Source organism: Neolamprologus brichardi, chromosome 19 (assembly GCF_056152115.1).
Source record: "Neolamprologus brichardi isolate AB-2024 chromosome 19, ASM5615211v1, whole genome shotgun sequence".
Taxonomy (NCBI): domain Eukaryota; kingdom Metazoa; phylum Chordata; class Actinopteri; order Cichliformes; family Cichlidae; genus Neolamprologus; species Neolamprologus brichardi.
In genome coordinates this window covers 1,604,760-1,627,289 of record NC_142122.1, presented here as the reverse complement: position 1 = coordinate 1,627,289, position 22,530 = coordinate 1,604,760, and the positions used below count along the sequence as shown (strand labels likewise).

The window sequence follows — 22,530 nt, the reverse complement described above, 5'->3', positions numbered from 1 at the left end:
CCTCCGTTGAATGGCGTGCCCAGATGAGCAAAAGTGAAAAACACATTTGAAGAAAATAAAAAACAATTTCTGTGTATTCCCTCTAGTTTTTTATCTGCTGTCCCTCCTGGCACAAACAAGATTCACTTCGTGTCATTTTCATAATTTTTTTCCTAAGTACAGTCATTTCTCTCCGGGAAGGGAAAAAAATAACGTTTCAATTTGTCAGGAATGGTTGTCGTTTTTGTGCCTGGTGGTGTGCGGGACGTCGTGGGCATATCTCGAGGAAAAGGCTGCAGTGGGCTGAAATCTCATTTAGCGGAACCTGTCATGAGAGCAGATTTGAGGCTCCGTTTGGGGAGGCGGAAAATACTCTTTCTTTTCTTTGCCCGTGGTGACGCCGCGCTCCGAGGTGGAGCGAGGACCTGATGGAATCTGATTGTGTTTTATTTAAGATCTCCCCCAAAGTGTGTGTGTGTGTGTGTGTGTGTGTGTGTGTGAGTCTGTGTGAGTCTGTGTGTGTGTGTGTGTGTGTGTGTGTGTGTGTGTGTGTGTGTGTGTGTGTGTGTGTGTGAGTCTGTGTGTGTGTGTGTGTGAGTGTGTGTGTGTGTGTGTGTGTGTGTGTGTGTGAGTCTGTGTGAGTCTGTGTGAGTGTGTGTGTGAGTGTGTGTGTGTGTGTGTGTGTGTGTGTGTGTGTGTGTGTGAGTCTGTGTGTGTGTGTGTGTGTGTGTGTGTGTGTGTGAGTGTGTGTGTGTGTGTGTGTGTGTGTGTGTGTGAGTCTGTGTGTGTGTGTGTGTGTGTGTGTGTGTGTGTGTGTGTGAGTCTGTGTGTGTGTGTGTGTGTGTGTGTGTGTGTGTGTGTGTGTGTGTGAGTCTGTGTGTGTGTGTGTGTGTGTGTGTGTGTGAGTCTGTGTGTGTGTGTGTGTGTGTGAGTCTGTGTGTGTGTGTGTGTGAGTGTGTGTGTGTGTGTGTGTGTGTGTGTGTGTGTGTGTGAGTCTGTGTGTGTGTGTGTGTGTGTGTGTGTGTGTGTGAGTCTGTGTGAGTCTGTGTGAGTGTGTGTGTCTGTGTGTGTGAGTCTGTGTGTGAGTTTGTGTGTGTCTGTGTGAGTGTGTGTGTGTGTGAGTGTGTGTGTCTGTGTGTGAGTCTGTGTGAGTTTGTGTGTGTGTGAGTCTGTGTGTGTCTGTGTGTGTCTGTGTGAGTCTGTGTGAGTGTGTGTGTGTGTGAGTGTGTGTGTCTGTGTGTGTGAGTCTGTGTGTGAGTTTGTGTGAGTTTGTGTGTGTGTGTGTGTCTGTGTGTGTGAGTCTGTGTGTGAGTCTGTGTGAGTTTGTGTGTGTGTGAGTCTGTGTGTGTCTGTGTGTGTGTGAGTCTGTGTGTGTCTGTGTGTGTCTGTGTGTGTGAGTCTGTGTGTGAGTTTGTGTGAGTCTGTGTGAGTGTGTGAGTCTGTGTGTGTCTGTGTGTGTCTGTGTGAGTCTGTGTGTGAGTTTGTGTGAGTCTGTGTGAGTGTGTGTGTCTGTGTGTGTGAGTCTGTGTGAGTGTGTGTGTCTGTGTGTGTGAGTCTGTGTGTGAGTCTGTGTGAGTTTGTGTGTGTGTGAGTCTGTGTGTGTCTGTGTGTGTGTGAGTCTGTGTGTGTCTGTGTGTGTGAGTGTGTGTGTGTGTGTGTGTGAGTCTGTGTGAGTGTGTGTGTCTGTGTGTGTGAGTCTGTGTGAGAGTCTGTGTGAGTTTGTGTGTGTGTGAGTCTGTGTGTGTCTGTGTGTGTGTGAGTCTGTGTGTGTCTGTGTGTGTCTGTGTGAGTCTGTGTGTGAGTTTGTGTGAGTCTGTGTGAGTGTGTGTGTCTGTGTGTGTGTGAGTCTGTGTGAGTGTGTGTGAGTCTGTGTGTGAGTTTGTGTGAGTCTGTGTGAGTGTGTGTGTCTGTGTGTGTGTGTGTCTGTGTGTGTCTGTGTGAGTCTGTGTGTGAGCCTGTGTGAGTGTGTGTGTGTGTGAGTTTGTGTGAGCCTGTGTGAGTGTCTGTGTGTGTGAGTCTGCGTGAGTTTGTGTGTGTGTGAGTCTGTGTGAGTTTGTGTGTGTGTGTGTGTGTGTGTGAGTCTGTGTGTGTCTGTGTGTGTCTGTGTGAGTCTGTGTGTGAGTTTGTGTGAGTCTGTGTGAGTGTGTGTGTCTGTGTGAGTCTGTGTGTGAGTCTGTGTGAGTCTGTGTGAGTGTGAGTGTGTGTGTGTGTCTGTGTCTGTGTGAGTCTGTGTGAGTGTGAGTGTGTGTGTGTGTCTGTGTCTGTGTGTGTCTGTGTGAGTGTGTGTGTGTGTGTGTGTCTGTGTGTGAGTGTGTGTGTGTGTGTGAGCCTGTGTGAGTGTGTGTGTGTGTCTGTGTGAGTGTGTGTGTGTCTGTGTGTGTGAGTCTGTGTGAGTTTGTGTGTGTGTGAGTCTGTGTGAGTGTGTGTGTGTGTGTGTCTGTGTGTGAGTCTGTGTCTGTGTGAGTGTGTGTGTGTCTGTGTGTGTGAGTCTGTGTGAGTTTGTGTGTGTGTGAGTCTGTGTGAGTCTGTGTGTGTGTGAGTGTGTGTGTGTGTCTGTGTGTGAGTGTGTGTGTGTGTGTGTGTCTGTGTGAGTGTGTGTGAGTCTGTGTGAGTGTGTGTGTGTGTCTGTGTGAGTGTGTGTGTGTCTGTGTGTGTGAGTCTGTGTGAGTTTGTGTGTGTGTGAGTCTGTGTGAGTGTGTGTGTGTGTGTGAGTCTGTGTGTGAGTCTGTGTGAGTCTGTGTGAGTGTGTGTGTCTGTGTGTGTGAGTCTGTGTGAGTTTGTGTGTGTGTGAGTCTGTGTGAGTGTGTGTGTGTGTGTGTCTGTGTGTGAGTCTGTGTGTGTGTGAGTGTGTGTGTGTGTCTGTGTGAGTGTGTGTCTGTGTGTGTGTCTGTGTGTGTGTCTGTGTGTGTGTGAGTGTGTGTGTGTCTGTGTGTGAGTGTGTGTGTGTGTGAGTGTGTGTGTGTGTCTGTGTGAGTGTGTGTGTGTCTGTGTGAGTCTGTGTCTGTGTGTGTGTGTCTGTGTGTCTGTGTGTGTCTGTGTGTGTCTGTGTGAGTCTGTGTGTGTCTGTGTGTGTGTCTGTGTGAGTCTGTGTCTGTGTGTGTGTGTCTGTGTGTCTGTGTGTGTCTGTGTGAGTCTGTGTCTGTGTGTGTGTGTCTGTGTGTCTGTGTGTGTCTGTGTGAGTCTGTGTCTGTGTGTGTGTGTCTGTGTGAGTGTGTGTGTGTCTGTGTGAGTCTGTGTCTGTGTGTGTGTGTCTGTGTGTCTGTGTGTGTCTGTGTGTGTCTGTGTGAGTCTGTGTGTGTCTGTGTGTGTGTCTGTGTGAGTCTGTGTCTGTGTGTGTGTGTCTGTGTGTCTGTGTGTGTCTGTGTGAGTCTGTGTCTGTGTGTGTGTGTCTGTGTGTCTGTGTGTGTCTGTGTGAGTCTGTGTCTGTGTGTGTGTGTCTGTGTGAGTGTGTGTGTGTCTGTGTGAGTCTGTGTCTGTGTGTGTGTGTCTGTGTGTCTGTGTGTGTCTGTGTGTGTCTGTGTGTGTCTGTGCTCACAGGCCTCACTCTTCGGTCAGTAATCAGATTTTAATTTCTCGTCTGATTTTTTGCCTCATGGGAAACAAAAATCAGGTAAAAAGAGAATTTTTACTTAATTCTGTCTATAAAATGCAGATTCTCTCCTTTTGGTTCAGAAGCCAAGATGGCAGAAAGTGAAAGAGTTTGCAAGATCCGGCGAGTGGAAGTGGGCCTCCTGAGTCCACTGTCGCCCTGGCCTCTCTTCAAGGACCTGCAGTGGGCTCGCGAGGCAGGAATTAGACCCTAATCAGGACTAACGTCTGCACCCGTCATCATCAAATACAAAATACAAATAATTGTAAAACGACACATTATGAAGGTGCAGAGCTGCACAGTGTTTATGTCCACAGTTATGAGCAGATATGAAGGTGCACACCAGCACAGTGTCCTCTGCAGCCGTGGATTATGTGCATGTGTGTAATCGAGTGTCCACTTCTCCGCTCCCAAAAACTCTGAGGTTATTTTCCGTCCTCAGTACCTCTGTAAGTGCAGCGTTTAATGTTTTTTGTATGCGTGCACACTCGGCAGCGTGTGGGGGATTTATTTGTGTTGCGCTCAGCGTTTTTGGCAAACCGAGGACCTCTTGAGCTGGATTGGTGAACTGGATGTTGGGGAGGGTGTGTGTGTGTCCCATATCACGGGTGGCACAGTGCCCTGGATTTTCAGAAACTCGAGGACGTTTCATCGCGTAGTGCTGTCTGTGTGCTGTCTGTGTGCAAACATGCGAGCGGGTCATGCGCTGCCCTCCGCTCCATTATTTGAAACATATGACCGGCATCAGTTTGAGCATATCAACAAAATACTCTCAACAAATCTCCCCTTTGATGTTCAGCTGGTTTAACTCTGTATTACTGTGCTGATGCACTTAGAGCTCACTCTGCTTTAGCTGTATTGTAGTATTCTGAGCAGCTCACTCAGTCATGCTCTTTATTGTCTCTTTGAGCAATAAGAAGAAAAAGCATACAATACGACGAGTCAAACTTTTCTCTGAAAACGCTCCGTCTGTCAGTAAAAAACAGATTTTTCTATCAGAAACATCTTAAAACTTGTTCTCCTCACAATGGTTCATAACTTTAATTCTTCCCTAATGTTCTTCAGTTTAATGCTGGCAATCATTTTGTCAGATTAGATGTCGCGTTTCCTCTTCTGCTTAAATGTTTCATTGTCGATCCTTTCTGCTGGTGCACTCGGTGACTTCCTCCTCCCTCACACGGGGGATGATTCACTTCTTTTTTCATGCACGGAGGAAGAAAAGCAAAGGGCAGCGAGTGTCTGCAGTTCATTATTAGACTGTTACAAATCTGGCGACGCAGACCTTTGCAGGAAAGTCCCGTCTCTTCACACACCTGCTGTGAAATAACCTTAAGAGCGCTAACTTTCTCCCTCTTTCCCCCCTCCAAACTATTCCACGTGCACGCCTCAGTAGGCACGACCGCTTTAATGCTGGACCGCCATAACTGTCCACGTAACCTGCTGAATAAAGTGCTCCCATCCCCTGACATGTCTTCTTGATATTAGCCTGGCAATATGAGGCAGCGGCAATTTCTCCTCCGCTCTAGACGAGGTGATATTGAGTTGGGGAGAAGGGAGGGAACTGAGGAGGGAGCTGGTGGTGGAAGAGAAAGAAGAGGCAGTGCGGGGGGGTCGGTGGCGGTTAGTTGGAAATGAGAGAGGAGAAGTGAAAGTGTGTGTGTGTGAGACACAGTAGGAACAAAGTGTCATAAATCACTCATGATCCTACGCGGCGCAGACAAAAGAGAAGAAGAGGGGAGATAGAAGAAGTCTGCATTATCTGCCCAGCAGACAGACAAACACGCCGCCGCGGGTGACGGATTAGCATTAGCCTGATGCACTGTACCGGAATTTTCCAATGGCTCACTGGGACCCCAAACAACCCGTAAAAGGGCTCCGAAGTACTTACAATGGAATAAATTACCCTTGACACATTCTCTGTCCCGGCTTTGGTTTTCCTCTGTGCTCGTATGGGAAGCGAGCTCTCCAGGTGTGGCTTTGGGGAGCAGGCCCCGACTGCTTTGCTCTCTGAATTCCCTCCTGGGATTCGAGCTTGCGAGTTTGAAATGACCCGTCACAAAAGGTTGGATCCACGCCCCTGCATCCACAACCTTTACTTAAACTCGGAAGTACATAAACTGGACCGCAGTAATAGAATAACTATCGCTTTATCTGCCAGTTCGCTGTAAGCAGCCGTATAGCACGAGTCGTACGGCGGTTATTGGCACCGCGGGGCTCTGGTTGCAGGAACGCGGCCATAGGTTTTTATTGCCGTTGCCTCCTGTTGCTTTAAACAACATTTACCACACTTGTAAAAGCCTCAGAGACATTAAAACAAAGATACGAGCTTTTAGCTTTTAATTAAATCATTTTATTTTGGCTCTTTTCCAGCAGAGTTTTGCTCCAAATAGCTATTCAATACACATCTTTGCTTATTTAATTCCATTTGTTGTTCATTTACGATCTGTTGACATTAATTTAAAGCTTTCGCTCGTTGTGCAATTATGAAATAAATCAGCGATGGCTGTGGTTTGGAGTGGTACACTAAGTGGACTTCAGTTAGGGGTTCCAACTTGGCAGATAGCGGATGAATTAATTTGAACGCCTCTTGGGCAATTACAATGCACTGTCATGAATGAAGTATTAGCCAAAAACCAAATGCTGACTTTGCATTAATAACCCTTCTTCTTCTCCCCTGCAGGTTTCCTCCATGGACTTCATGGCTATGAAGCGCTCGCAGCTGTACGGCATGGCCAACAATCCCTACTCCGCCCCGCAGCAGCCGGGGGCCGGACCCTATCCCCCCAGCCAGCCCTACGCGTCGCCTCCCCCGCATCGATACCCGATGAGCCTACAGGGGAGGGGTCAAATGGGCATGGGTGGGATGCAGTATCCTCAGCAGCAGGTACGCAAACAAACCGGAGCGCTGCATCTTTGCGCCCGCGTAGAGGTCGGCCCTCTCTGCGGTGCCGTTCCAGATATCGCAGCTGCCTTTATAAGCGATATTGCAACGGGACGTTTGCTTCTCGCACGAACATTATCCAACGATTTTCCCCCGAAGGCTTGGCATGTTCAATTTGAGACGCAGCCTAAAATACCAGGCAGCGCATCTCACACCCTGGCATGTGGTGGTGTCACTCCTGTTCATCACTCAGTTCCCGTTAGACTCCCACTGGAGCGAGATGGGTTTGATGCTGTGTGTGCGAGCGTGTGCGTGCACGCCAGTCCTTTCTTAATGCTTGTTTGATGGTGCATTTGTGCACTTTGTTGTGCATCTCTATTTACTTTTGGAGGCATGTACGTGTGTGTGTGTGTGTGTGTGGAATGCTGTCTGTGTAGTAAACAGACGCAGCGCAGTCGGCCCACGTCACAGTCTCTGTGCAGCACAATAGGTCTGTGTTGGAGACAATAGTGCTTCTGTCTGCTTTATTGAGTCTTAAGTAAATCCCATTTGGACTGGTATGGTGTGTGTGTGTGTGTGTGTGTGTGTGTGTGTGTGTGTATTAATCTGCGTCCCTTTTATCTTTGCGTTTGTGTGAATGATACGTGTGTGCCACAGTTTTGGCAGAAAGTGAACTTCTTCGGTGTGTGCGTGCGTGCAGATAGCAATTTAAATTCATCAGTGTAGTTTGTAGTGAAGCAGCAGTGCCGAGCACCACAGCGAGAGAGGGGGGAGCACAGTGTTCCCTGCTGTCACTGCCGGCTATATTTAGTCTGCCTGGTCTGTTGGTCTGGACTTGAACACCTCTCACTGGGCGAGCGAGCTTCCACACATAAAAAGAGAGAGAGAGAAGGGGAGAAACACATATTGACTAACAGGCAGACTTCCTGTATTGTCTAAAAATATTGTGCAATGTGCGTACAGGCAGCAGCAGAGGAGATGGTCCTGCACACACACGTTCTCCGACCGATCTTTCCTATTATGCAATGAAAATGTGTCATTTGAAAACATGTCTGTTTACTGTTGATCCACTCGGGTTGTGGGAGCTGCTCTCATTTGTCTAAATCCAGAGAAAGGCGGTCGGGGGTAATAAATTCTGATAAAACGATACATCGAGGCATCGATTTAAATCTTTTTTATTGTGTTTTGGGAGCTCCTGCACTGAGGCAGCGCTGTCCTGGGAGGTTAGCGTCAGTGCTGCGAGACTTGGTCTCATCGAGGCCCTGGAGGAGTTTAGTAGCATGAAATGCAAACAGCTATGAGGGAGCGGGGGTGTGATGCCAGTGCGTAATAACACACAGCCAATGACACACGGAAAAATACATCTCCGGTTGTGTTTTGTGATGAAATCCTCTGCTGGGTTACATACGGGAGGCTGTGGTTGGGGTAGCAATCACTGCCTAGCATTATGGAATGTAATTAGTTCAAATAGAATTAGTTGTTCGCTCTGGCTATAGCCATGGGAACTGTGCTTCTAAAGTTTCTAATTATCTGGCTCTGGCTTTAAAAGCAGCACCGCTGCATCGCCTATCTGCTGCTGGTGAAATCTAGCTCACAGTAATGAGTTTGGAGGAGGAGGTTTAATTCCACGCTCTCAGATGAGCGTAATGAGCCTCACCTACAGAAAGGCGGTCAGGGGTTTGATCAGGGAGGAGCAGGGAGGGGTAAAAATGCACTGGAACATATACGGTGAATCTGTTCCTAAAGCGAGAGGTAATTAAAAATCAAAAGATGCGTGAATCGCATTGATGATGGACGCGATTGCACCTCAGCTGCAAACAGCAGTCCTGACTACAGCTGCGTCAGTGAGGGGGATTGTGGGTGATGTAAGACGTAGCGCACGCAATCCCCCGTGATGCATCGCACTTCGGGGCTGAGACCTCAGCTTGTCACAGCCAAGCATGCTGGGTTGTTGCCAGGCAACGTGACGTCAACAAAGATCTGCGTTGGTCTATCTCTGTGATTTCCCTGGGACTTGAGCGACTGTGTGTGTCTGTGTGTGTCTGTGTGTGTGTGTCTGTGTGTGTGTGTGTCTGTGTGTGTGTGTGTCGGGGGTTTTAACAGCAGACTAAAAGGTCTTCTTTGACTTTCTTTCATTATTATAATTAAACTCTGCAAAAAAAATTAAGCCCCATTCGTCTTAAATATGAACTCCACAGTAATATGTGTATTTCATCCTCTGCAGTTATTGGATATGTGTAACGGCTCACCTCTATCCTTGCGTAGGGCTCACGTAATTAACCATTTTGTCATAATTTGACACATAATGGTTTGATTACTGGTGATGTTACTGGAATCTAATCTGTGGTACTCGCAGCGTGAAAGCACAGGTCGCTCTTGGACAGTTCAAACCCCCCAAATCCATTAATTCACATGTCAATGAGTGAAAGCAGACTCCTCGAATATGATCGATCGCACAGAATGAAGCTCCTCTTAGCATGAACTCGACACGGTTAGATTTCCACTAATTACGTTTCATCATAGTTTTCTTTTCCTGACAAAAACAATCAACGCTTGAATGAAAACGAACGCACGAGGACAAAAACCGTAATGAAATTTATTGACTAAATAAAAACGAGATGAAAACGTTTTAGAGAGACGAGCTCCAATCACATCTAATGAAGCTGTGCAGAGGGCGGGATGAATTTGGAAGTGATCCAATCAGAAGTAAGCTGCTGGTGTAGGAAGGTTGATGAGCACATTTGATGTTCCCCAGGAAACGCTTCCTGTTTCTCAGGAAGACGCGTGTTGGGAAGAGAGGAGTCGATGTGTTTGTAAACAAACTTTAGAATTTATTTTTTAGCTACTGAATCAACTTTAGTCTGCGATAATCTAACAAATAAATATAAATCTAATAAATCTAAAAGAATTTAGAAGCCAAAATTATGACAAAAATGAAAAATTTGCTGTTAAAATTAAAGCTGATTAATAAGTCGGTGTTATTATTTCTGTTAGTAGTAGTAATTTTATACATATGTAACTATATGTTTATGTGTGTGCATTTGCTATACAGATGCAATTAAAAAGGTGTCATATTTGCACAGCGACATTTAAACACACTTACACCTACACACACACACACACACATTAAAAGCTTATGTGGCGACAGAGGTGAGAAGCTAAAAGCATATACAAACCCTTCTCTGAACATTCATGTAAACATCTCGACTCATCTTTAATCTGTTTTCACTGATGGGAGGTTATCAGTGCGAACCCACTCGGTGCGTTTGGAGACGAGTCGGTGTTTCCGTGTGACCTCGATTACCTGTTCAGGCCACGAAGCCTGATGTCAGGAGTTACCTCCGTCTCGGATATGTGCAGGCGTGCCGATGCAATTGTGCGTGCACGTACACACACCAGCACGTTGTTAACAATGCATTTCACCAATTAAATTCTCCTCTCGTGGCTTCCTTCCTTAATCCAGCCACGGGAGGCGCGCACAGACGCCAGTCTCGATGTTGATGTCTCAGAGAGAAGGAAAAAACATCCTCTCCACCCCGACGAGCCTCCAGCAAATAAGCCTAGAACTTGCATTAGGTGTAGTTAGTGTCATGCTGTGTCTGCATGCGTGTGAGACAGTTTGAGTGTGTTAGAGAGGCCGAGAGACGGAGCGCGCATGTAAAGCAGCGACGGAGGTGTGCGTGGAGTGATGGGAGCCAGGACAAATATATTAGCAGAAGAAGGAGGGGAGGAAGGAGGAAGTAGAAGAAGGGGGCGGGTGTCTTGGGGATGACAGGAAAAAAATACGTCCGCTCGGTGGAAGTGGAATGAAGTGGAAACGAGGAAAGGAACGGAAAAAGAAAACTGTGCCGCCAATTCTAAGCGTAATTTCCTGTGATGTCAAAGTTGGCAGATGGAGAGGAAAAGGAATTTGAAGGAAACATTAGTGTTTGATGTGAAAAGAGGGGAGGGGTGATGCGGTGGGAGAACGAGCGGGAGAAAAAAATATCCTGGGAAATGAAAGAGAGAGAGAGTGAAAGAGAAGAAGGCAGGAGCGCGTGCGGGGGGTGAAAGTGTCAGCGGGTCAGGCAGAAACCATTACCAGCGCTGGCTGTTTGTTCCTTACACACTGGGCCAACTTAATAGAAGCCAAGCATTTAAAGTCAAGTGGAAATGTGGCTGACCCGCCACCTGTTCAGCACGCACACACCACAGCAGCGCCACACAAACAGACGTCTTTCAGGGCTTTTTATAGCTTTTATCACCGCGCTCACTTTGCAGAGATTATTTTTTGGGCCTTGTCTTTGCACAGTAATCATCAGAGGGAAGAAGGAGAACAATAATGCATCAGTGTTCTTTAAAAAGCTTGGCTGCATTTCTTTCATCTGGGCAACAGCTGTGCACATTCCTAAATATTAAGCAACATCCAGAGATGGCGCGTCTCCGCTTTAGTTCGCTTCATTTGTCACGTTTATACAACAGTGTGTCCTACAACGCTTCGAAAAACCACAAAGCTAATGTGAAGCAACTGCATTTAATTTCATTTTATAAATACTCGTAGACATTTGAGCATTTATTGGAATTAAATCGCTGCACTGTAAAGCCATAAAATAAAAAAAGCCTTCCTGCAGTATGAAGATATTTTCATTTAATACGACATATTTCTTCATTTGCATCCATTTGATTAAGTTAATGTAAATGAGAAATAATTAAAACGCACACTGTTTTATGTTAAAGAAAGGCAGCATTTATTACTCCCTTTTTAAATTAAAAAATAAGAACTCCCACACTCTGCCAGCATGACTTTTATAAAAGTTCACGTGGCTCTCCTGTATGTGCTACGATGACGCTCGTCAAATCTCTTTCACATACAGTTGAAATACTGATGAGTTTAACAGAACAAACACACATCGAGTTAATATGACACAATGTGTTATAATAATGACAACACACCCCAACAAGTGTTGGATGCAGCTCTTTACAAAGGTGCCTGCACACTTGCGCTGCAGGCCTGAGTTCAGTTCACGTGCAGGGAGGAGGAGAATGGGTGAAGAGTTTGCAGAGGATGTGAAGACTGTTTTTAATTTTCCTGCTTATAAGAGCGAGGCAGCAAAGTGAGCACAGGCCAGAGGCGATTACCCACTGCTGCTAACGCATCAGGTCTGTGCAAGCGTCTGCAAACACAGCATGCTAAGACAAAGCTTTGTGTTCATACTGGATCATCACGCGGTGTTCGAGTCCTCGTTAGGACGGGGTTGGATCAGTGGGCGGGGCTGTAGGTGGTGTCCTAATTATGTGACAATGCATGGGTTTGAATCCTGCGTGGGGCCTTCAGTTGTGGTACTGCAGCTTTCTCCCACTGTCCGAGGACGCGCTCGAGGAGAGTGAGTGGTTGCTGGCCTCTCGGTGCCCCCCACCTCAGACCTGGATGGGCTCCAGCCCCCTGCGAGCCTGATGCATCCATTATAATTAATGAGAAAATATTTATTATCTATGTTTTGTCCCCAACGCTCACTCAAGCTTATGATCATTTGTCTTCTGTATACATTAATGTAACACAATGATTAATATTGCACAGAAGAGCAAACACTGTAATCATCTGTGAAACCAACAGTAATAACTGCACGTTTACAGAATTACATTGCTGAACGGCATGCTGGGTAATGGCAGCTAGTCAAGTAGCTAGCCGGGTAGCATCCTCCATCACTCAGCAGTGATGAAGAACAAAATAATAATCTGTGAGCTGCAGATTTGGAGGTTTTATGGCTTTAAATGATTCGTATGTTTTGTGATAACGTTGCCTCGTGCAGTGACACGCACAGATGACGCTGAAACATGTAAACAGTAGGGGTGCAACAATACTGGTATTGATATTGAACCGTTCATTCAGTGCTTTCGGTTCGGTACGCATGTGTGTTGAACAATACAACATTTTTAATTTATTTTATCAACTTTTCTTCTGACGATGTTGTCTGTGTTGAGAGCTCAGTGGATCTGCGCTAGACAGTGCAGCCTAGGCAGAGTAGTCGAACGCAGATTCACTGAGCGCAGGGCAAGCTAGCGAGACAGAAGCTAAGCTCCTTGCAACAATGCAAATTGAACCTCCCCCACCCTCATTCAGATCTGGCGTTTGGAACTATTTTGGTCTTCATGTGACGTATGACCCTGAAGGTAAGCGCGTCATGGACAAAAGTAAAACAGTATGTTGGATGTGCCACGCAATGCTCAATTACATTGGTGGGAACTAGCTCGTTAGCGCAGTTAGCTCGTTAGCGCAGTTAGCTCGTTAGCGCAGTTAGCTCGTTAGCGCAGTTAGCTTGTTAGCGCACGGGGCGATCTGTGGTAGCTCGTTAACGGAGATTTGCCGTGTTGTGGCGTTAACGTCATTTCAGATTAACGCTGACAGCACTAGTGGGAACACAACGAATATGACTGCACATTTACTCCGACATCATCCTCGTGCAAAGACAAGTGGAAGCAGACAAAAACAACAAGCACGCATGCTACAAACTTTACCCGAGTCATTTAGACAGCTGTTAGCACATGATTCTCCTTATGGGGACCTGATATGTTTAATATGCTGCTGAGAATATAGCCCAGAAAAAGCGTATAGTATAGCTTTTATTTTGGAAAGAGACATTTCTCTGTAATAAACTCTCTTTTCCAAAGATGAGTGATTTCTCCATCAGATAGATTTATTATTTTATTACTTTGTTGTTTCAGCAACATTAAATTTAAAAACTGTACTTTTGAGTTCAAATATATATTTATAATTTTAATAAATGACAAATTAAAAAGGCATGAACATTTTTTTGTATCGAAAAAATATCGAACCGTGACACCAAAGTATCGAACCGAACCGTGAATTTTGTGTATCTTTGCACCCCTAGTAAACAGAGACGAAGACGTCTGAGCTACAGACTTTGGAAGAATAGGCCCGAGAAGACTTTAATTCAACGCAAGTGTCAGTATGAAGGCCGACTCTTATTTTATTTCAAGGCCTCAGAGTCGATTATTTATCGTTTGTTTCATGTTTTTTGGTTAAAACTACTAAATTTCCTGAACTTATTCAGGTTTTCCTGCTTAATGTGAGGCGAGATGCTGGACTTGTCTGAGAAGTCAGAAATTCATTTCAACAACGAAACAATTTTTTTTCTGTTCAGGAAGCAAATAACTGTAATTTGTTATCTTAATCAAAAAATAATAAAGTGTTTTACTATTTATTTATTTTTAAATACTCTATTATCATAATTCACAGACAACAACAATAATTATGTTTCAACATTAGAAATATCATTCAGATTAAAGAGCTTGGACTTGCTGGGGGATGAAACATTAGCAGAAACATTCCTGAACTGTTCATTTCAAGTGAAATCAGTTGAAGTTTCCGCAGCTTAGTTTATTTCTTTACTGTGAGTTTATTGACATTCTTCACGTATCAAACTCACCTGTGTGTAATTAATAAAGAAACATCGGCAGCTTCTGTTTCAGGGTGGCTTTGTGCTCGCTTTCCCACTGCTGGAAAACGGGAGGAAAATCCAGGATTGTCATTAATAACGCCTGTCCTCGTGTGACAAGTCAGAATGTCTGCTGTGAAAACGACCTAACACAGATAATACTTAAAGTGATCCATTAGTGCCAGGGTGAAAAATGATTTTTCAGCTAATACATTCATACTTACACCTCCCGCTGTTTTAGTATTTTTGACTGAAAACATCTCAAACTGATGAAAGAGCTGAAGAACTGCAAGTTCTCACGTCGTGACGGGAATCTTAACTAGCGATTTATTAAGCGTGCTCAGAGGTCAGTCAGTTAAAGTGACGTGCACGTGGACAGCACAGGCGGTAACTGAGAGCCAAATACTCCACAGGTGTCACATCAGAGTTTCCTGCTTCTGTCTCCATGCAGAGGCACAGACAGAGGGGGAAGGAGCGAGTTCATCGGTTACCCTCAGCCCTCCATATGTCTTTTGCTTTCCCTCCCCATGTTGCAGTGAAGTTCCACACAGACACACTTTCTTTACTAAAAGCTGCCGATGTCATCAACCGTTCACGTCCTGATGTGCAGAAGTCATCTGTCCGTGGCCTCACCGACGTCGAGAGAGAGGGCCACTCGGAAGCACTCAGGGGCCCCGGGTGTCTCTGGGGTTAATGCAGCCTGTGCTGCCGGCTCTGACGGATGGCTGGGAAGCCCCACTAAATCAGCCCCTCTGCCAGGAAAGATGGAGCGAGAGGAGGGGTGGGGTGCAAAGGGGACCACTCCAGCTTCATCACAGCCCTCCCTCTTTTGAAAAGCTCTTGAAACGTCGCAGGCTAATGTCATCCAGGCCGGTGCACATGACGCGCACTGTCTTTGTTCCAGCTCCTCCACCTTCACACCAGCTCTCCACACCAACCCACGGGACCCCGAGCATTCTCACCTCACAATTAAAACAGGCATTAGGAGAGAGGGAGCGAGGAGGAAGGGGTGTACAGAGCGAGCCGGATTGAAAGAACAGGAAGACAACGATATGGAAAGGCTGATTAATTAAGGGTTCCTCTCTGGCTACAGAACAGATGAAGTTTCGGGATCAATTAATTAGCAAGCTAGCCTACGCACGTCAATGGCTCTAATAGCCTGCTCTCATTTGTAACTTTTATTACCCCGCTGCTGTGGAGTGGCTCTCAGCCAATCAAATGCCGCGTGGAGCCCATGCTACATGGTCATTAACTGGAAGGGGGTGGGGGAAAACCCCTCCCATCCAGAGTGGTTTAAGTGATGTTATTAGTTATGTCACTGTAAAGCTTCTATATGCTCTGTAGCACAAGAAAGATGGACTGGTGTCTGCGCTCAAACACACAGCAACATGTTTTATCCACAGTTATTAGTGTATTTATATTTGAGCCTGTGGATTTTTCACAAACGCAGCCGTCAGTTATTTCTCGCTGTTGCATTAGTCCTCCATCGCTCTTGCTCAGAGAGGTGAAGCAATGTTGGGATTTGATATTATTTTGTGCTGAACGCGGCGAGCGGGTGTAAAACGTCACAAACGGCGTGTTTTTGAAAGATCCGGGCTCGGCGCTCTGAGTCTGCGGCGCTCTATACGTGCCTGCTGATAAGATAAAAGAGCCGGGAGATGAAAGCGGAGCGAAACAGAGGGAGCGCGAAAGAGAGGGAAGAGAAAGGGGATGCTTTACGTCTTTGCAGAGTTACAGAGGGATTAGTGGCTGCTCTAATTGGCTCACGGAGAATTCATCTCAGTTTCCATCCAGATTAGATGGATTCTTACGCAGGTCAAGTCTGGCGTCTCACTTTCTGGGCTTCATTTGTACTGCGGCGTGCGGAAGTGCTGAGATGTGACACGACGTCAACATCTGAGACAGCACGGCGTAATAACGCTGTTACCTGGATTCAGCTGCTGCTTTGTAACAGGAGCAGCCGAAGATGGGGCCTGTTTGTATGGCCTGGATGTTAAACAAGCGAATAAACGTCCATCTACATTTGAATGTTTTCAAGAGAGCAGCTTTAAAAATATATTTACTTATTTAAACGGTCAGTTTACCTCCAAACAAACTCTCGGCCTGCTCATCCATCTCATGCTTTTGCTGCCTTAACTTAAATAGGATGTAACCAGAGGGCACAAATTAGCAGCAGCACTGCTTTCCAGGAATCATAACCTGGTTAGCCCCAAAAAAGGAAGAGCTACAAAACTGGGATGGAGGAACTATTTTCTGTCTACATCCACCAAACAAGCTCAGGGCCTCCACCAACACACACACAGACACACAGACCATCAAAAGAGGTCAGCATCATGGGAACAGCTAACCCAGCGGCCCCCAACCCCTGGGCCACGGACTGGTTTGGTCCGGGCTGCGAGAGTTGAGGCTCAGGTGTGAAATTTATGGTTTTCAGGGTTTTTATTGGTTTTATCGTTAACTCGGTTTCCCTGGGTCTTTTCCCGTGTGTTATGGATAAAACTTCTTTTTTTGGTACCAGTACTGGTTTTATTTTGTTGTATTTATCCGTGACACCTTAAAGGCCGGTCCGTGAAAATATTGTCGGACATAAACCGGTCCGTCTCACAAAAAAGGTTGGAGACCGTTGACTTAACTCATATATAGGGATGGGTACCGGTATCTGGTGCCATGATGGCACCAGTTCTGACATAAACGGTAGTAACCAGACCGAAAAGCAGCACACATTTCGGTGCTTTATTTTCCTGAGCTGTGATACACTTTAGATTCTAGCCAATCATTTTACGTTCTGAGGATAGTAGGCGGGTCCAGGTACGTACGTTCTTTTAGAGCAGAGCTACAGATTAAAATGCCCAAGGCGAAGCGGTCAAAGTCTGGCTGTACTTCACAGCAAAAGATGCAAACTCAGCAGCTGCAACAAGTGCTTTAAGCTGATACTGTGATACTGTCAAAGGAGGTAACACCTCGAATCCGATGAAACACCTGGCGACGCATAGCGTTTTTTTTTAAAAGCCGAGAAATGCACCGTATTTGATAGCTTGCTGCGAGACCTCACACCGAGCACATCTACTGCTTGTGGGTTGCCTGTTATCGGACCCGGAGTTAGCAACATCCCCCAAAAACCCGAAGAGGAGAGTCCTGGCCCCTAGCCCTGCCAGTGTAGCAGAAATGATGAGGATGATGATGCAGCAGCAGCCGTTCTTCTCTGCGTGAGTAGCTTAATGTTGTTCGTGTGTAATTTACGTTGAGTAGGCTAACCACGTTATTACATTAATGCATGTAAGGTGAACTAGCAAACATCATCATAGCTACATGCGGCTGTCTTCTTGTTTGATGGCAGATACTCCCTTCACCCTGGACAAAAAGGCTAAAATGACCAAAGAAAAAGTGGAAAACAGTTAAACATGAGAGGTTTTTGGACAAAGTTTGTGTTTTTCCATTGTTTAAGCGCCGGCACCGTTTCAAAAGTACCGGTTTGGCACCGGTATCGGATAAAACCTAAACGATACCCATCCCTACTCATATATAACTTGGCCAGCATTTCACTTGATGGATGAGGCTGCTCGAAACGTTTGGTCTCTGAACATTTTTTCTGCTCTTGGATCTCTATGATGTCATAGAGAGGGGATATCCCTAATATGGTCGTAGGCACACAATCAGCCAATCAGCCCGCAGAGTCCAAGAAGAGCAGAGCAGGTGTCCTGTATTTGTAGTCTTTACACATTTTAAATAACAAATCACGTAACTTGAACTATGGCAGCAGGGAGACGGCGGCGTGCCTACGAGTGCGTTAGCGTGGATCGACTTCAGCGACATAAGTTATTAAAGGCGCTGCGTGCTCGTCGTCTGAAGAGCCAATCCTTCCAAAAATGCCTACCTGCCCTTAACCCTTTAACCCCGTCATCATCACGCCGCCAGCGCCTGATTGATCTGCGGCGCACAGAAGCGGCTCAGCCATCCATTGTGTCGCTGTCATTTAACAAGGCGGCGCCTCGTCGTGTCAGCGTCCCAGAAAGACAGCCTCGCAGCAGGGGATGTAAAATACGAGTATAATCTCCTGAGCTCACGGTGACCGCTAATGGCGAAAAAGCGTTTTTTCCCCCCCCAACTCAAAGCAACCCCTCCCCTTCCCCTCCACCTTCTCCTCGTTCAGATGTAATTGACATGACTCCTACACAAGTTCAAGCCTGTCATCACAGCGAGCGGTGAAAAATGAGCCGAGCCGGCGTGTGTCGGAATGATTGATCTGAAAGACGTTTCGGGGCTATTTTGCGCGCAGTTGTGATGTTTACACGTGTCGTGAGCCTTCTTTTCTTGGTAATTTCATGATGATTATTTTCTATCTGTCAGGACGGAGTCGAGTTTGAGTCGGAGCTGGTGTTGTTTAGCGTTCCTTCTGCATTCCCAGTGTAATCATTGAGAAATTCTGTGTCAAGACATCGCACCGATCTGTGTTTTATTTTGGGATAACTGGCTGCACCTCCCTCATTATCAGCACTTGAATCCTTTTCACTTCACCCGCTCTTCGCCCTCCTCCTCCCTCGCTTATTTAGGTCCACGTTTGACCCTCGCTGAATCACATTTGCTTTTTTCCCACCGCCTCTTTCTCAATTTCCCCTCGCGTTTCTGTCTGTCTTGGCGTCAGATTGGGGTCAGGAGTTTAGTAGGTGAAAAACATTTGGAGCCGGTGGCGCAGGGCCCAGAGCCTCTCCAAAAAAAGGAAAAAATGAAATAAATAAACGTCTGTTCACACACATTACGGAGAGCATTAACCTGGCCTGCTCTGCCTCTCCAAATGTCTCCATTACCACTCTGCCTAGAACAACAGAGCCACTGCTAGTCAGCCAGCAATAAAATGCCAGCGACGAGCGCTCCCTTTGTGCACGTTTTTTTTCCCATCACTTGATGCGAGCAGAAACTGAGAATTAGAGAGAGGGAGAAATAAAGAGAGGCAGGCGGGGGGCAGAGAGCAGCCTTCAGAAAAGGATCCAAGATGGAAATATAAAAAAGCTCGCCGTGCGCCTATCGGTTGATGGCTACACTGTCTGCTCGCGTTCTCGCCCGTCAGAGCGATTTGATGCTATCAGCGGGTCAAGAAGTCACACTCCTTCAAAAGACGGGCTTATGTTTTCATTCGGGAAGAGAAAAATCTTGCAGTATGAAGTGCACTGTGCAGGAAAACGCTGGCAAATTCACGTGAATTTATTTTTTGTATCTTTAATATTTGCTGCGTATCCCTCGGTTTTTTCTCCCTCGGCACCCGAGGAATGAGCTTCGGTGTCAAGGGCCTCCCGGTGTATGAGGAGGGGGAGGAGCCAAAGACAGAGAGATCAAAGAGAAGTATGGAGAGAGGGAGACAGAGAGCGGCGTCACCTTGGGGGGAGAGAGATAGGAGAGCGATGACGAGAGCCGTGATGCATCCCCTCGCCTTCTCCCTTATGTTTAATCATGAGCCCGTTGGTGCTGATCCTTGCCTCCGACACTTTGCATTTCATTAAGGGACTCACCTTCGTTTGCAATTCACCGCTGGATGTGGTATTGACTCCGAGTGGCTGATCTTATCACCACACCAAGCTGGAGACACTGGTTGATTTGTTTTGGTCCGGAGTGGAATAATAAGCTCCTGACGGCTGCAGCCCGGCGCTGTTTTTTGCACGTCAGCCTTTTGCGTTGCAGAGATGGCAGGAGGCGATATTCACGTCCTTGTGCCGCAGCAGAACGCGTGCACGGTTACGGCGCTTTAGACGTCGGCGCGTCTTGAAAATGAGAGAAAAAGTCAAATTCCCACAAAGGATCAGAGCCGAGTTTGAGTTGAAAGCATCAGCTGCACAACATGAAACAAAAGCATCTTTAGCTCGAGCCACAGGCGGCAACGAGCCGAGCGTTTCCAGAAACGACAAGATAGAGTCAAACAATTAGGAAATGGAGATTTTTCCTAAAAATGTAGCGTTTTCTGGAGGATTTCAACAACCAATAACGGCCTCTGAATTCTAATTTGGCTTTGTGATTCTGTGTGAGCATTTCAATGATGTTGAAATGTTTTTCTTTCCACGTTAGACAAAGCAGTCCTGAGAGTTATCCTGATCCCGCTGCACGTTTTCACTGTTTTGACTGACAGATCTGTCAGCACTGCCATTCTCTCGTACCTTTTCCCCGCTGTGCTCGCTCGCTGAAATTTCCTTTGATTATCCGCCATTAAGTTCGCTTTAAGACTTGCCGACCTGCTGGAGGATGTAAATATGGAGAAGAAAATATCCACTGTTTCATTTTGCGCTGTGTTTACAAATGTCATTATTGTAATGCAGCCAGCTTTTGCATAGTCACATTCAGTCTTTGAATGATGCTATGATTAACCAGCGTGACTATAATTCAGCTGTGAAAAGGCCGTCGATCGTCAGGTGCCAAGCGTGCAGATACACTGTAGCCACTCGGAGGTGTTACAGGAGGGATTTGGAGTCGTTAAAGAAGACTTTTGTCATTTAAAAAAGGAAAAAGCGCCGCTGGAAACACAGTTACTGCAGTTTTCATGCGTTTTCGTAGCTGGTCAGCCGGCTCAGAGTTGCAGGGCGTCTGGAGTCGATCCCAGTCACTCACAGACACAGACCATCACTCGCTGTCACACCTGTGGTCAGTTTAGAATCACCAGTTAAACGAACAGGCCTGTCTCTGGACTGTTGTATGCTCACTTCAACACCATGCTGGCCTAAAGTGTTTAAAGTAATTTAGTTTTTATTTGTATTTCTTTTTTTTTTAACTGTAATATGTCATGAATCACATTTATCAGTGTGTGAAAGAAGCTCAAAGCTTCGTCTCTCTGGCTGAAACAGACCAAACTGGGAACATTTCCTCCATATTTTACTTTCAACAGTTTTTTATTATTATAACCTAGTTTTAGTTTATTTAGGTTAATATTATTAACTTTGTCTGGGACCAACCTTGATCAGCAGCTTTCATTATAGGATTATGTTATGGTCAAATCAGTTTTATTGATTAATGATGTCCTGATCAGATGATGTGATGGTGCTGTGATGCACGTATAGATCAGAGGCCTCAGAGGGACGGCAGCCTGTTTGGTGACGATTCAGAATATTTATGCTGAATCCACTTGATTTTATGTTGGTGGACACGATGCGTCATGCAGAGGAAATTAAGGAGTTTTCAGAATGAAAAAATTAAAATTGGAGGCTGATGATGAAACGGCGACAAAAACAACATTAAATATTTGGAAAACTGTTTTTTTCTGCGGTATTTTTATAGTTAAACTAATGCGATAAAGCATTTTCATACACTGATAGCATACTGGTGATGCTCTTTGGTCACTTTATGATGACAGCAGCGCCTCGTTGAGCTGCCGCCCTGTCCAGCCTGTTGACTTCTTGCTGCTGTGCATCACGTGCGTCCTTAAAGCGTGTGCAGGCCTCGTATCCAGAGCTGTTCTTGCCCTTCCTCTCTCATACGGTTTTATCTTTATTGCTGTTTTGCATTATCCCTATCCCCGCTCTCAGGCTCATCTTCCTTCCTGCGCTTTACTTTCTCTCTCCACATATCTGTACGTTTGCATCACTTTCTCTATCTGTCCCTCTCCGTCTTTATCACGTGAACCATCGCTTTATCTGTGGCTTTAAGTATGGCGGAGTGTAACACCCGTCCTCTATCTCCCCCCCGACTATCTATCCATCTCTGTCTCTAAACATCTTCCTTTGCCACTTTGTATCTGCTTTTTTCTTCTTGCCGTTTCAGCCTCTGGTTCAGTCTTTTGTCAGCTCATCGAACTTCCCGCTTCTCGCAACACTTTTTAACTTTTCCATTTTAAGCAGCAGCTTCGTGGTGGCCGGCGAGCACAATGGCACGTGAATGTTAATGGCGAGCCTGTGATGTGCGGGCCTGTCAGGCCTGTCAGTGCGTACGAGTGCGTTTAGGGGTTGGGGTGGTGGCACCGCTTAGCGCTCTGGTTGGCTGAGTCCATCTGTCACTCAAAAATGGGCAACCTGTGGTCCCGGCCAGCAGCCACCCGTAGCGGCGCTTTGACAGTGTTATGAAAATTCCTGTCTATTGCTCATTGGCCCAATTGAATTACAAGCAGCGCCTTGTTCCGTGCAAGGTTTTTAAACGGCTGATTTAAGGCACATGTGCACGCACACACACACACGGCCGCCTTGAATGAGGGTTAGCGCAGCTATTTATTCCCAGCATTTGCAGAGCAGGAAGATATTGTCTGCCTTTTCATACGAGTCTTGTTTTGATAGATTTTTGATTGAGTTATTCTCAGTGTTTGCGCTCGTGTTTGTGTCTTCGTATCTTAATATGCCGCCAAGGCTTTTGTTTTCATCACACTGTTTCTGCAGTTTATGGCGAATTATTTGCTTCACAGGACGTCTATTCTGCGTCATTTCTCCCTACAGCACTTCACATCTGTTGTCATTTCATTACAGACATTTATTTGACACTGTGTGCCTGCCAAGACTCGGGATAAAGCACACTGTTATTTTGTCGGCTTCCACACACCTGAGTGGAGGGAAAAGGCAGAAAATGGTCTTATTTTCTACTTCCAGCAGTTATTTTTATTGTTGTAACCGGCAGCACAGCGAGTCTGTTTATCACCGAGCATATTCTCAGTCAAAGAGAATCAGGTTTCAGACAGCTGGTGT

At 46.1% G+C, this 22,530-nt stretch overlaps 1 protein-coding gene across 7 annotated transcripts in view; it reads left to right on the top strand.

Moving 5' to 3' along the window:
• LOC102788462 (AT-rich interactive domain-containing protein 1B-like) overlaps positions 1-22,530 on the top strand; it is a 198,077-nt gene that overhangs the window by 48,114 nt on the left and 127,433 nt on the right. For all 7 annotated transcript variants that reach the window (XM_087833257.1, XM_087833252.1, XM_087833256.1 and 4 more), the window contains exon 2: positions 6,249-6,452. In XM_087833257.1, the coding sequence (XP_087689383.1) occupies positions 6,258-6,452 (195 nt within the window). In that variant the 5' untranslated portion in view covers positions 6,249-6,257. The remainder of the gene's footprint in view (positions 1-6,248; positions 6,453-22,530) is intronic.